Here is a 14811-nt window from a genome sequence, read left to right as displayed (position 1 = left end):
GCAGCATTTGGGCAGCCAAAGATTATGTGCACCGGCGTCTCCTCCTCAGCTTGGCACACTTCGCATGTCGCATTGTCCCCCACCCTTTCTTCTGCAGGTTCGTTTTGCATCGTATCTTCCTTGGGATAACAGCCAAGCGAAGAATCTGACGCGTGGAGGTGCTTTGTTGTTCCAGACGAACTTGGACCAAGCATCCAGGCAGGAGTCTGCAGTTTTCAGCGCTCTGTATATCATCAAACTGTCCAGCTGACCATGCCATTCCGTCCACTTGAACGGAATGGCGTGGAGGGAAAAAAAGTTTCAACCAGTGACACTTGTGACTGTTTAATTTATTTTAATGGCTCGTAGGTAACTAAATTTTTCTACAATGGTACACAGGTAAAAGCCTCTTCATAGATCGCCAACCCAAAACACCTAGCTGACCAAAAAGCCCCTGCTTCCCAAACGATTCCCCAAGTTTGTTCAAGATTTTGGGGGAAAACGAGGCCAAAACAACAGGAAGTGAGGGAAATCAATAGAAAACATGGTTTTGGAGAGAATCTGTACCTGGCGGCGCTCTGGGGAAGATTGTCTGTGGGAGGTGCGTTTTGGGGGAGTGCAAGAAGAGCACCGTTCTTAAAAATGAAATGCATGTGTTGCTGTGGAATGGTTCGATACATTTCTGAACAATGTGGCTAGCATTTGGTCTTGTATACATCTTACTATAATTCCATCAAACTCCTTTGCAAACCGTACCATCTGATCAAGATCATCAATTTCTATAGCCTGCAGGAGAATGCAAAAGATAAGAAACATACAATAAGTATCCATCAGCTAAGTGAATAACATAGCATGTTCCAGTTCAGTGTAAAAGAACGAAGAGCCAAGTTATGTTTTATACACATATATGATAGATAAAATAATAAGTGTCCTGAATCCTGATATAAGGAGGGAAGATTTATTAGTGTAAAAGTAGTATCATTATCAGTGCAAATGCCATTCTATAGAAAGAAACACATGCTCAATACTATGAAAATGGATTACACACTTGAGGTGCACATTACCCTCTGGATTACTCGAGAGCCATATATGTGACAGCTTTCTGGCAGATATTACAAGCCCGTGCTGGTGATGATTCAACAAAGCCTTCTCTTTCAAGACTGCACAAGCTATTACTAGTCTTGCAGAGACCACCTGGATCAGCCACCACAGGTTCTTTCAAGATTGCACAAGCTATTCCTAGGCTTGCAGAGATCACCTGCAGCCACCACAGGTTCAGGTTCATGGAGCCTCACTTGCTGGGTGTCTTTTTGGATCCTGTATCCTTCAGCAGGGATCTTCCAGATAAACATCCGGAAATTCTCTCTTAACAAATTCTTCAACTTGTACTCTACTTGCAAATCCTAACTTCTTAGGAGTAGCGTCACGAAAACGGGATGGCTGCGTAAGATCACCAATTTCCAGTGCTTCCAACTTTCCATTGCCATATGTCACCAGAACGTGTCCAATTTTCAGGAGCATAGGGCAAACCTTTACCGTATGAATTGGCACGAACAGGTATGACAACGATGCCATTATCAGTTCTGCACGATTCTGGCAAATCAAGTTCCACATTTGTTTTTATCTCATCAGGGATTCCCATGATGTCAATGTTGGCCCCGGGATCTTCGGCACGGGTGAGCCGACCGCTCATCGGTGTTGCCGACCACATACTATGACAAGAGGTAGAAGAAGGGAGGGAGAACAGAGCGCGCACACACATACAACATAAGCACCAGCGTTGGCCGGAGCTCTGTAGAGGAGATGGCAAAACTGAACTCGCTCTCTTTACAGAAGAAGATGATCGGCATGGACGTCACGACCGTCAAAGGATACGACTCGAAGTAGTGACACAACTTCCTCTTGGCGATAAGGACGGCGTACAGGAGTTTCTGAATTTGGGAGTAGCAAGTCTTGGAATCGGACAAGACCTCTCTAATGAAGTACACGGGACGCTGCACTTTGAGGACGTGTACCTCTTCTTCTCGCTCTACCACCAAGGCAGCGCTGACCACTTGTGTGGTGGCTGCAATGTAAAGCAGAAGCGGTCCGGGGTACCCTCGGCGGGCTTCCAACCCCCCTTGCGGTCGGCGGTGGCCACGAGCGACCCTCGCGCCGCTGCTTGTTCTTCTTCTTGTTGGGGCGGTTGGAGGCGCCTTCGCCGGCGTCCTCGTCTCGCTTTGCCTTGCCCTTGGGGCGGTCGAAAATCACCCCGACCGCCTCCTCGTCTGAGGCGTGGCTGGTAGCGATGTCGATGAGCTCCTTGGTGGTTCGCGGGCCCTTATGTCCTAGCTTGTGAACTAGAGACTCGCAGGCGGTCCTGGACAGGAAAGCTCCTATGACGTCGATGAGCTCATTGCACTGTCGGGAGAAGCACCGGATGTACCCAGAAAAGTTTCCCCGGACTTCTGTCGGCAGTTTTTGAGATCCCATGGGTTCCCAGAACGCGCGTACGTGCCCTAAAAGTTTCCCACGAAGATTTTGTTTAGGTCCTCCCAACTTTGGATTCGGTTGGGCGGAAGGTGTTCCAACCACGTTCGCGCCGAATCAGCCAGGAACAATGGAAGGTTGTGGATAATGAAATTGGCAATGTCCGCTCCACCGGCTTGGCAAGCAAGCCGATAATCCTCGAGCCACAGTCCGGGGTTTGTTTCCCTAGAGTATTTCAGGATGTTGATCGACGGTCGGTACCGCGGTGAGAAGATGGCGTTGAGGATATGTCGGCCAAAGGCCTGAGGTACCGGCAAGTCGGGGCTCGGGCTTCGGTCCTCGCCGCTGTCGTAGCATCCGCCATGACAAGGGTGGTAGCTATGGCTAGCCTCCTCCCTCTCATCACTATGGGAACACCTACAGGCATCCAGGGTGTTGCGCGCATCACGGTGGAGACCGAGACGCTCATGCATCAGGACCGCGGCGCGCGCCCTGTCGCCTCGCTACGCCTGGTGGACTGACACGTCCCTGTCGGGTCGCTCTGAGGGCGCGCGCTGGCTAGTGCTGAGCTCGCGTCGTTGGGACAGCGAGCTCTCGGCCTGCTACGCCGCTGCACGCTCGAGTCGTGTGCGAATCTCGTGATGGGCCCGACCATCCTCGGGCGTCGCGGGCCCTGAAAGCCCCCGGAGCAAGGCCGCCACAACAGCGATGTTCTGGCTTGTCCGGGTGAAGTGTGGGAGGGCTTCTTCATCCTCGATGATCCTCTGGTTCACGTCACGAGCCACGGCGCGCGCACGCCCACCGTCTCCGTGGCGCTCGATCTCTCGCTCAAGCTCCGCGTGTTCCTACTCGAGCTGGAGTCGTGCTTCTTCGATCTCTTGGTGCCACACCCTCAGCTGCTCTACCCACAGGCGAGGTGGGGCCTCTGCATCCCCCTCGACCTCATCGTCGAAATCGTCTGTTGGGGTAGCCCCTCCCTCGTGGATGCTTTCGATATATCCCTCGGGGGTACCTACCATGAAACATTCTCGCGAGGGGTGATAACTCCCCTTGCTGGAGTCAGAGTCGAAGGGCGACTCTGATTCTCCCACGAGAAGGTCGTGGAAAGATTCCACAATGTATTCGGTCATCCCCATGAACTTGTCGTTTGTAGGGCATGGGGGCGTACGTTGCACCACAAGGTGGCCAACGGCCTCTGCGGCGTTGCGTGGACAGAACAGGAGTGCTGTCGGGGCGCTCTGGATGTGGTATTCTAGGGAGAGTGGCTCTCCTCCAGCAAGCTACGTCATGACATTGGCGAACGAGAAGGTGAGGCGGTGTAGGTCCTCCCGGGACGGTTGGGGTCCTAGGAAAGCGCCGAGGTGGCACTCTAGCCTCCCGTAATCGAAGCTGAGGAGTTGGTCGGTCCTGGGGGCGTGGGCCTCCGGTGCGTGCAGCTGTAGCTCCTCAAGAGCCTCGGTGATCGCGTCGAGGCTGGCGGAGTGGAGAGGTTGGACAGCGGCGGGAACCTGTGCCAACTCTCCCTCCGTCATAATGATGAAGTCCAGGTTCCCGAAGCGCACGTGCGCGCCCGGGACCCAGCTGACGCCGTGACTAGCCATCCAAGGCCTCATGTGGATGTCGAGATGCACAAAAAGCCCCTACCTAGCGCGCTAACTGTCGGTGTTTTCGGACCACCGACGAGTAAATTTGTATTTGCGCATCTGGCTCGGATGGTGTGCTCGGAAGACACAAGGGTGTATACTAGTTTGGGTGGAACGTCCCTACGTCTAGTTCGCCGCTTCTCATGCTACCAACACTTGGTTTTGCAGTAGGGATTATAAACAGGCGAGAGAGGGAGAGGATCCCAAGTCTCTGGTGGAAGGAGTGAACGGGTGCTGAGGGCTCGCCTGCCGCTCAGCCGTGTGCTCGTGTCATGCTCTTGTGTTCTGATCTCGTCTTTTTTTCGCCCCCCTCCATGGGGTGCCCTTCTTCCCCTTTTATAGACGAAGGGAAAGCATGGGTTATAGAGGAGGAAAAGTAGAAGAATAAGAGAGAGAAGAAGGCTTCTAGGGTTGTCGGGTCCTTCTCCTCTTTTATGCGGGTCCCGCTGACACTACAAAAAAAATGGTTTGTATGACATAAGCACACTGTTATGGTAAGTGCAAAATTGGTCATAAAAAATGTCTTATGACAAAAAAGCAGTGTCATGCCAGTCGTCATATAATGACCGTCACATAATGTACCTTGTGACGATAATATTGAGAACCGTCACAAAATGTTACGACCTTTTGTGACGGTTGTGTCTTTCCGTCACATATTGTTATATTTTATGATGACTGTAACTGTCACATATTGGTCAGCCAACACGTCACCTAATGTACAAAACGTCATAAATGGTACATGCGAGGACAGTCTTAGAGAAGTTTTTTTGACGACACAGAAACGTCATATATAAGTATGTGGATTTTGTGACGCCTAGATTTTGTCTTGTTTTGTATGGTAGTTAGAGACATTTTGAGATGACTGTATGGCATCACAAATTGTCCTCTCATTCATGACGAGCGTGGCAGCCATATTCAGTGACGACACACTGATCTTTCATCACAGCTCATAAAAGCATAATACACATATATATCAGCCAAGCCATCATCCACAACATTCTCATCACAAGTCATAAATCATACACAATTCAGTCAAGCCATCATGCATACACATAAATTCAAGACCAGAAGACAGTGGTTCAACATGTTCCGGCACACTTGTTCCACCACATAGTTCCAGGTTCCATCAGGCATGTTCCACCACAAGAGGTTCAAACATACAGAGGTTCCACTAGAAAGGTTCAAACATACAAACAGATTGCACATAGTTCTGACAAAGTTCCAACCACAGAGTAAGTTCTAGCAAGGTAGCAAAAGCTTAGGCAAAGGCATCATCCTCAGACACTGCATTCATACCTACCTCAATCTTTCTGAAGTTTCAGGACAGCTCGTAGCAGTGCATTAGTCTCTTCAAACTTGGTATGCATCCCCTTCACTTCCTCTTGGGTCTGACGCAGCAAACTTTGATTTTCTTCAAGTGCGGCCTGTTGAGCTTGAAGCTGTGCTTGCAACTCTTCCTGCTTCCTAGCAGCTTCCTCTCTTTCTGCTTGGAGTGTTTCCTCAAACTGAGCTTGTAGGCGTGCTTGTGCGGCTGTCGATGTGGACTGGCCAGTCTTCGATGGTCGAGGGACACCAATGTTAGGAAGGAAGGTGGATGAACGGCTGATCTGGCTGAGATAGTTAGCAACAATCTTGGAGGGAGACTTTTGTTCTTCTCCTTCTTCTGGCTCTTTTTCCTTCTCTGCAACCATTTGTTCCTACATAAAATGAATCCACTTAATAACAAGGCCATACAACAGTGTTGAACCAGGCATTTACCTGAGTGCGGTACATATGCATGTATCCATTGTTTTGTAACTTACATATATTTCATTTGCAAGAGTAGTACGACCATTTTGGGGACTACTCATACATTCCCCAAAGAAATCAACTGCATCTGGCTCCATGTTGTTCTACTTAGTCCTCTACAGCATGTTAAAAACTTGGGATATAAGATTAGCCATAGATTATTTGTACATGCCAACAGCAAGATGCCAAAATATGTATGCACTATAGATCATACAAGCTAGTATTTGCCTCTAGATTTTTATGCCAACAACAAATACAATCACTAGCAAAGTCAACTAATTACTAACAGTTCAAGAAAAACAACACAGGAACATGCATCAATGCAACCTGGATAGATCAAGAATAATAACTTGGCCTAAACAACACCTACTACTGATGATGATCATCTCTGATGACATAGCAATTCCTCTTGCAGATTTGAGTTTCAAATGGTCACCATAAAAGAATTGGAGCCTAAACACCTATTGATTATAGCTCACTCGGCACAGCGCAAATATTATGAACATGGGAGCTCATCTCAGAAATAATTGGAGCACGTGCTAACTTGATAGTTCAAAATCACATGGTAATTACTAAGGTACAAATGTACAAAAGACAGAGTATCCGTACCAGGCTGTATCGATGGGCAATATAGGACCTAGCTCCAATCCTTTGATGAAGCTGCACTTGGGCTCGATTTACTTTATTCTTAGCACATTTTTCCTGCACCACATGCAATACAGAGTTGTCATTCACATGCACAGTTTGCATTGCATATTAACAAAAGCAGATAATTCAGGTATGGACCTAATTCTTTGGGTCACACCAGTACTCTACCAGCTTGGTCCATTCCTCTTTCTTCATTTTAGGTGGAGGTTGCTTGGCCAATAGTTGTTCTTCTATCAGTGACTCATCGAAGTACTTCTTTTTTAGGTGATACCTCGTCTGCCTTACTCCCCTCTTAGTGATATCAGTGCATGCAACTTTACTTGGTGCCTCATTCTTAACATCCACATCCAACCTTGACTGAAGCCACACAAATCATTTATTAGATACAATTTTTTGCATGGGAGTAGAGTAATGCAAGAGAGTATTTGGAGGAGTGAAATAGCTGTCTCACCGCCACTTTGTCAAGCACTTTTTTTACTTCTGCCTTTCCCGCATCATTGTCATAAAGCTTCCATGATGTGTAGATGGGCATGTTATCTCTAAGGGCAACACCAGTTTCTGATGCCAGCTTTGCTGCCTGATGTGGGACATCAGGTCTTTTCTTCTCTTCAGCCACTTGGATGGCCAGCTTCTTTCCTCTATTTAGCATCTTCTCTAAGCCATGACCCATGGTTTTCTTGCGGACATTCTTTAGGGGCGCTGCATTGGCAAATAATGATCAAAATGTGTTATTAAAGCAGTAACAATTGTAGATAATGAATGGAGAAACAAATGCTTAGAAACTCGTATTGCTTACCTGGAACTAAATCATCTCTCGGTTCTCCTTCATATGTCTGGCCCTCTGAATTAGCGGCATCAAATTGCTCAGCTGACTCATTGATGATGTCATTGCTCTGCCTAGAGCTCTATCCACCTGGTGAGGTGTCTGCAGGAACTGCTTGGTTAACACTAGTTGTGGGAGTAGGTTGCTGAGATAGGGTAGCATTGGCTCTAGGAGTACTGTGCTCAGTGTTTGCACCAGGCGAAGACATGGCTGCACTAGACCTGGTGAATCTAGGAGGACTAGGTATTGTGTTTGGACCAGGCGCAAACATGGCTGCACTGGTCCTGGTGAATCTAGGAGGACTAGGTATTGTGTTTGGAATAGGTGAAGACATGGCTGGACTGGTCCTGGTGACTCTTGGAGGAGTAGGCACTGTGTCAATAGTTTCTGTGGTGTGGCTGCCGCTTGTAGTGAGGTGGCCTTGCAGTTGGCTGCTACTGGAAATGGCTATTGGTTTTGGGTTGGCTTTCAAAGTGTTCTTAGGAGGCAAGGGATGTCTTGGCCTAGGCGGTGGACGGCCTGCAAGTGAAGGCATGGCTGCACTTTGCCTAGTGATTCTGGTTGGCGTGCGCGGTCGCTGCTGGTTCGCAGCTGCCATTGTTGTCACCTTTTGCTTCTTCTGCTGCGGGCGAGTTCCTGGAACCATTGGTCTTTCCTGGCAAGAGAAAAATGCATCTTATTAATTATGAAAGAAGTGTCAAGTAGATTAATTAACTACAATGAAGTATATAAGTTTCAAATGGAGAGACCAGAAACTTGTTAATTGTCTAAGTAATCCATCTCACCTCAGTATTGACCTCATTATTGAGGTCATCATCAGAATTATTAGCACTGTCAGATTGGTTATCAATGTCAGATGAAGGATCATACTCAGTGTCAGATTCTGGATTGTCAGATACTAGTCTCTTCCCTTTGCCCCCTTTCTGTTTTGAAAAAACATCACTAAAAGTCTGAGCTAACACCGCAATACCGAAAGACTTAAAAACTTCCTAAACAGCCTTTACATTCTCATCCCTCTCCTGCTCGTACTTGGTTTTTGTCATTTCTTGTATTACTTATTACGACCAAACGTAGAAAGAGCAGAAACTGGATTCAATTTCTATAAAAGAGTTGAAAAAAACCTAACAGATCAGTAGAGAAATTGTAAACGAACCAAAAGGAGCAGTCTAATAGTTAGTCAAACCATTGAAATTGTAAATGAAACAAAATGGAGCTAATATCCTACTGCTTTGTGTATGTTGATACAAAGAGCATGCCGGGGTGCCTTTTTCTATGGGCTATAGATGCAGCTAATATCAGATTTCAATAAACATGTCACAAATTCATAATTCTTTTGTTTAGCATGTCGGGGTGAATAAAACAAGTATGAAATGGCAGTGCACTAACCAGCAGGAATAACAATGATAGTTACAAGTATTTGAGGGGTCAAGTTCACAATTCTGGTGCAAATCTAGCATACATCTGTAACTATCTGGATTAAGTAGTTAATTTTGTATGTGGCTGACCCTTTTCTAATGTTCAAACAGTTGTATTCTTGTTCTGAATTAAGTTTCCTACTGAGGCAATGGGTGAGCAGCTTTGGAATCAAAGCACTCAAATGATTTGCAATCTAATCCGAGAGTTTTATTTCTTCTGAGCTATCTGGATACTGGAACTCTTCAATGCCTATGAATCTTAGTTTACACCCTTGTGTGCTAGCCAAATAGATTCAGTCTTGGGTCCACTAGAAGTCTACAACTCATTCAGTACCTGACCAACTAGGTCCATGTTATTTTTTATCAAAGGGGGAGAACACCTACATTCACATACAGTTATGTCCCATTTTCTTCCTATGCAATAACTACAGCACACGCCAACCAATAGCTAGTTCAACTGGTGAGGCCTTGACCTCTTTGTAAGCCAGAATGTCTAAAGAAAACAACCATGACTCCTCGAAATGGAAACTCACATAGAAGTCCCATTTCTTAACATTTAATTCCTTCTAAAAAAAATACAGTAGTCCTATAGTACAATAATGATTGCTCAACTAAGCCATCTTTCAACAGCCCGGAAGCATCTTCATGTCCACTCAAAATGGCATGAACCCATCAAACAACTACCAGTCTACCAGAACAGATGTCCACTAAAAATCGCAACGAAGAGCGCAAACTATAGGAGCCCTACGAACGAAGCTGGAACGGAGCAAACAGAAATGCGGAATCCATTATAGAAAACAAGTCATTTCCTTACCCGCGGGAGGAGAATGCTGCCGGAGCCCTTGCGGATCCGCGGAGGAGCGAGCAGCAGCCAGCGACGTGGGGGCGAGCTTTGGAATGAGAAGGCGGGAGTGGGAGCGGGAGGATGGATGGATGACGAGGACCGAGGAGAAGAAGGCGCAGCAGCAAGAGGCTAGAGTAGAAGATCCGGCGAGCCAGTGAGCCAGTGAGTCAGGCGCGGGTGTGATCCGGACGGGAACGGGACAGATGCGCCTGACGTGGTGGCAGCGGAGTGGCGGCTGGTGATGAGTGGTGGGCGGGGTGGTGGCGGCAGAGTTGCGGCTGGTAGGGTGGTGGTAGCGGAGTGGCGGCGGGCGGTGAGTGGCGAGCGGTGTGGCGGCGGCGTGGCTTCGAGTGGAGGGAGGAGAAGGAGATTGGGGATTTCCCCTTGGTCTGACCCGCGGGCAAGAGGATAAGGCCGCGGGGGGAACTTGGATGCCTTGAGCGGGAGGCGTGGTGGGGCCCATGTGTCGGCGAGCGAATCAACGCGGGAGAGCGTGAGGTGCAGCTATATGAAAAATTGGCCACATTTTTGTCCTGCGCAGTGGGTCCACTATGTCAGTGACTGTTTTAGTAGTATTAGGACTTCAAATGGATTTTTTGACTAATAAACGATTGAAAATGGAAATAATGTCTGAAACAAAGTTGTACAACGCGTCGAGATCTACCAATTTGGTTTTGGTTATTTCTTCGTATGACTTTGTTTCGATAGTTTGAAATTTGAATTTCAAAATATTCAAACTTCTAACAAAAATTTGGGGTACTAAATAATTTCAAATTAAAAAGTGATGAACACAAAGGTTGCACAACTCATCAAGACCTACAATTTTTGTTTTGGTCATTTGTTCATCCAACAAAGTGACGTAACTTTGTTCACAGAAATTACATCTCTCACTTATAGTCCATGAAACTCTAAGAGAGAATGTAAAATTTATGAACTAAGTTACTACCACTTTCTCGGATGAACAATTGACCAATACAAAAAATGCAGGTGTTGATGAGTTGTTCAACTTTGATGTTTGTGATTTTTTTAGCTGAAATCATTTGGAGTTTCAAAATGTGGTGTAAAGTTGTAATTTTTTTATATTCAAATTTTGATTTGTTCAAACTTTGACACATGATGATGGAGCCAAAATCAACGCTATACATTGATAGATCATGATTTTAGAAAATTTTAGGAAAAAAACATCAGATTTAGAGCTAGTATGTGGGAGAAAAACTTGTTAGAAGTTTTTGCCTTAGATCAAAAAAAGAATTGATGTTTGCCCCATATGGGAGGCTAATGTGCATGCTGGGCCCACATGTCATTGAAACTTTGGACCACATGGCACTCAAGGCTAATTAGCTGAAGCCTGGCCGGCCAAGCCACCTGCAGCAGCGCCGGCCCCCCCTTGCTAGTGTCACGCCGGCCACCCATGGTGGAGCCTGGCCGTCCACCCCAGCTGGAGCCTGGCCGGGCATGCCACCTGCTCCCGTCGGCCCCCTCCCCCCCCACCAGCAGCAGCGCCGCCCACCCACACAAGCAGTCGCGCCGCCCCCCCCCCCCCCCCCCCCCCACAAGCATCAGCGCCGGCCACCCGTGATGAAGAAAACCTGAAAGTACAGAGGCAAAGTTTCAGTACATGAAGCTTCTCAGCAGATCTCTGGAATATTTAAGTGGGTAATGATGCTACCCGTCCTCTTGTTTCATTTCTTCAAGCAAAGCAGTGGCAACATCATGAACGATTGAGTCTTGTTCCATGTGAAACTTACACTTACAAAAAGAACATCATGAACGATTGTAGTTAATTGCATATGAAATGTAGATACATTCATGATTCGTCATCCAGTTATGAACTGCTGTAGGGATTTTTAAGCTTCAGTATTGTAAAATGTCTGTATGTACTAAGTAAACTTTTTATATTATGGTATACTCAGCGAATATACTGTTGTAACTAATGTTAATTGTCAGAAATTGCACTGATTGTTTTTAGTCTCTAGCTTAGCTGAATGGTTACTGCACCGAGATTGCTGATATTTGACCCTGTTTTGTATCTAGTTACTGAACTTTTTATTCTTCGCCTGTATGGGTACTTCTATGATCAGGTAAAAAACTATCCACATTTCTAATATAGAATTACCATTGCTTCGTTTATAGGCCAAGAGTGGTCATCATTTCTCTGTCATGTGAAATTCTCAGACCCGGGTTAACCTAATCCTAGAATATGCTGCCAAGGGTGAACTGTACAAGGAACTGACAGGGTGCAAACATTTTTTAGAGCGGCGTTCAGCGACTGTAAGTTGTTGCTCTATACATGTACTTGGTGAATCTGTTTGCAGCTCACTTTTCAACAAAGTAGTAATGGAGATTTCCTTTTATTTTAAGTATATCCCCCCACCAGCAGCAGCGCCGCCTAGGTCGAGATGGATAGAAGCTGGATGTATAACAGTGCCCCATTTACTGTGGCCTATTTGTCTGGTGTTGCAAAATTCATGGAACATGTCAGAAGTAGATATAGTGCAGATGAGAAAAATCAAGTGCCCATGCCGAAAATGTCTGAACCAAATAGAAAAAAAGCCAAGATGAGGTACAGGAGGATATCAAAATCAATGGTATGTCTAGGTCCTATACAAGGTGGATTGATCATGGAGAGGGAGATGATGATGTTGAACAAGATGATGATGGAGAACTCACTGTTGTACCTGAAGATATGTCATGGGAGGGAAATGACCAGGCAACACTTGATGAGGAAGGCCAAGCTAAAGATGTCATAGAAGATAGTGCACGAGGAGTTCAGGGGTTGATTCAAGATTTGCACACTGCAGCAAGCCATGGCTTTGGTGGTAACTTATATAAAGAAATAATGGAAGAGGCAAAGCGTGAGCTTTATCCAGGTTGCACCGAGGAATCTAGGCTAACTTTCATTATTAAACTGCTGCATATAAAAGTGTACAATCGGATAACAAATTCTGGGTTCAATGCTTTCCTTGAGTTGCTTTCGACATCTTTGACGAATGTGACCGGCCTCCCTAAGTCCTATAACAAAATGAAAGCTCTACTTCGGAAGCTTGGTTTTGGTTATGTTTGTATTGATGTGTGCAAGTATGATTGTGCCTTATTTTGGAAGGACTATGAAGACGATGATCATTGCCCAGTTTGTGGCTTCACAAGATGGAAAGTGAACAAGGAGGGCAAAAAGAAAGTTCCTCACAAGGTCCTCTGTTACTTTCCAATAATTCCACGCCTTCGAAGGCTTTTTATCTCAAAACAGCGGGCACAGTATGCAAGATGGCACAAGGAAAAGAGGGTACCAGTTGAGAATGAAATGAGACAACCTGTTGATGGAGAAGCTTGGAAAGAATTTGATAATACTTTCAAGTCTTTTGCAGATGATCCCCGTAGTTTGAGGTTAGCCATTGCTACTGATGGATTCAACCCATTTGGTCAGATGACCAATTCATACAGCATCTGGCCAGTGATAGTGGTTCCATACAATTTTCCACCATGGATGTGTGTGGACCAATCCAATTATATGCTTGCTTTAGTAATTCTAGGCAAAAATTCACTGGGCAAAGATTTCCATGTGTTCATGCAGCCTTTGATAGCAGACATGCTAACTCTTTGGGAAGGTGTCCCTACTTATGATGCATATGCAGGCAAAGAATTCAGTCTGCGTGCAGCGATTCTGTGGGGAATCAATGACTACCCTACATTAGGCACCATGTCAGGCAGAACTACTAGGGGTTACTTCGCATGTGTGCACTATGATGAGAATCCATGCTCCGAATGCCTGAGAAACAAAATTGGTTTCATAGGCCATAGACGTTTCCTCCCAAACGACCATCCCTAGAGGAAAAACAGATCTTTCGATGGCCACCATGAAACTAGAGAGCAGCCAAGGAAATTTAGTGTAGATGAGGTTATGGCAAGGTTGGATGAAGTTTGCTATGTTCCAGGCAAAAATCCAGATAAGCCGAAATCAAGAAAACGACACCATAATGGAGAACCAGTATGGCATCTGAAGGTTAGCTTGTATGATTTGCCATACTGGTCAAAATTGAAGCTGTAGTACAACCTTGATGTTATGCACATAGAGAAAAACATATGTGAAAACATTTTGTCAACTCTACTTAATATTCCAAACAAGACAAATGACACAATTACTGCTAGACTAGATTTGGAAGACAGAGGTATAAGAAAAGAGCTTCATTTGTAGGAAGACACTGGTAATTCATCCTCAAAGCCCAAAGCTTGTTATGTTCTAACACCAGAAGCAAAGAAGAAGTTCTTGCAGTTTGTGAGCAATGTTAAATTTCCAGATGGCTATGCCTCTAATATATCAAGATGTGTCAATATGGAGGGAGGAACAATGCATGGGCTGAAAACACATGACTGTCATATACTGCTGCAACGTATTTTACCAGCTGGCCTTCATGGTTTGGTGCGCAAAGACGTATATGAAGTAATTGCTGAATTGGGTAGGTTTCTTAGACAACTTTGCTCTAAAACTCTAAAGATTGATGCACTACACCAGATGAAGGAAGATATTGTAATTATCCTTTGCAAGCTAGAGAAAATTTATCCTCCTGCATTCTTCGATGTTATGGTTCACCTAGCAGTACACTTACCTGATGAGGCACTCCTTAGGGGACTGGTTCAGTATGGATGGATGTATCCCATTGAGAGAAGATTGGGCAGCTTTAAGCGTTTCATCCGCAATAAAGAAAGACCTAAAGGATCTGTTGCAGAGACATACACTGCATATGAGTGTATGACCCAGTGCTCAACATATTTCAGTGACATTTTTACTAGGTTCACTAGGCCTGAAAGAAACTTAGATGTAGAACATAACATGTCACCCAATGGTTACTCTATTTTTTGTCATGGTATTAACCTATTGGGTGCTTCAACACTTCATTACGAAGATAAAGACTATGACTCCATGGTTTGGTTTGTTCTAAATAACTGCAAAGAGGTTGATGAATACAAAGAGTGAGTAATTGCTGTCATTTCATTTATGCCAATTTTAGTCAATATTAGTCTCACAATAAACTAATTAACTACTTCCTTTGCAGAATGTATAGAGCCTAATTGGAATAACAACATGTCAATATTATTGAAAAAATGATGTCAACACACTTTGCTACATGGTTTGAGAAACATGTGCATGCAACTTTTACAACCTGAGTGAATCATTTATGATACAATAAATTCTCAAAAATCACC

General features: G+C 45.3%; 2 protein-coding genes across 2 annotated transcripts; one reads left to right on the top strand and one right to left on the bottom strand.

The window, feature by feature from the left end:
- Positions 1 to 5392: 5392 nt before the first annotated feature.
- On the bottom strand, positions 5393 to 8393 carry LOC136507603 (uncharacterized). The gene is made up of 8 exons (XM_066502273.1): positions 8355 to 8393; positions 8136 to 8273; positions 7894 to 8005; positions 7324 to 7368; positions 6979 to 7226; positions 6696 to 6884; positions 6489 to 6581; positions 5393 to 5788 (listed from the first exon to the last, which is right to left on the bottom strand). The coding sequence occupies exons 1-8, from the start codon at positions 8391 to 8393 to the stop codon at positions 5393 to 5395; spliced, it is 1260 nt and encodes a 419-aa protein (XP_066358370.1).
- A 3806-nt stretch (positions 8394 to 12199) lies between these two features.
- On the top strand, positions 12200 to 13435 carry LOC136507602 (uncharacterized). Its single transcript, XM_066502272.1, has one exon. The coding sequence runs from the start codon at positions 12200 to 12202 to the stop codon at positions 13433 to 13435; it is 1236 nt and encodes a 411-aa protein (XP_066358369.1).
- The last annotated feature ends 1376 nt before the right edge of the window (positions 13436 to 14811 follow it).

This window comes from Miscanthus floridulus, chromosome 15 (genome assembly GCF_019320115.1).
Source record: "Miscanthus floridulus cultivar M001 chromosome 15, ASM1932011v1, whole genome shotgun sequence".
NCBI classification, from domain to species: domain Eukaryota; kingdom Viridiplantae; phylum Streptophyta; class Magnoliopsida; order Poales; family Poaceae; genus Miscanthus; species Miscanthus floridulus.
Note: the sequence above shows the minus strand (reverse complement) of the source record. Positions and strands in the feature narration are given on the sequence as shown.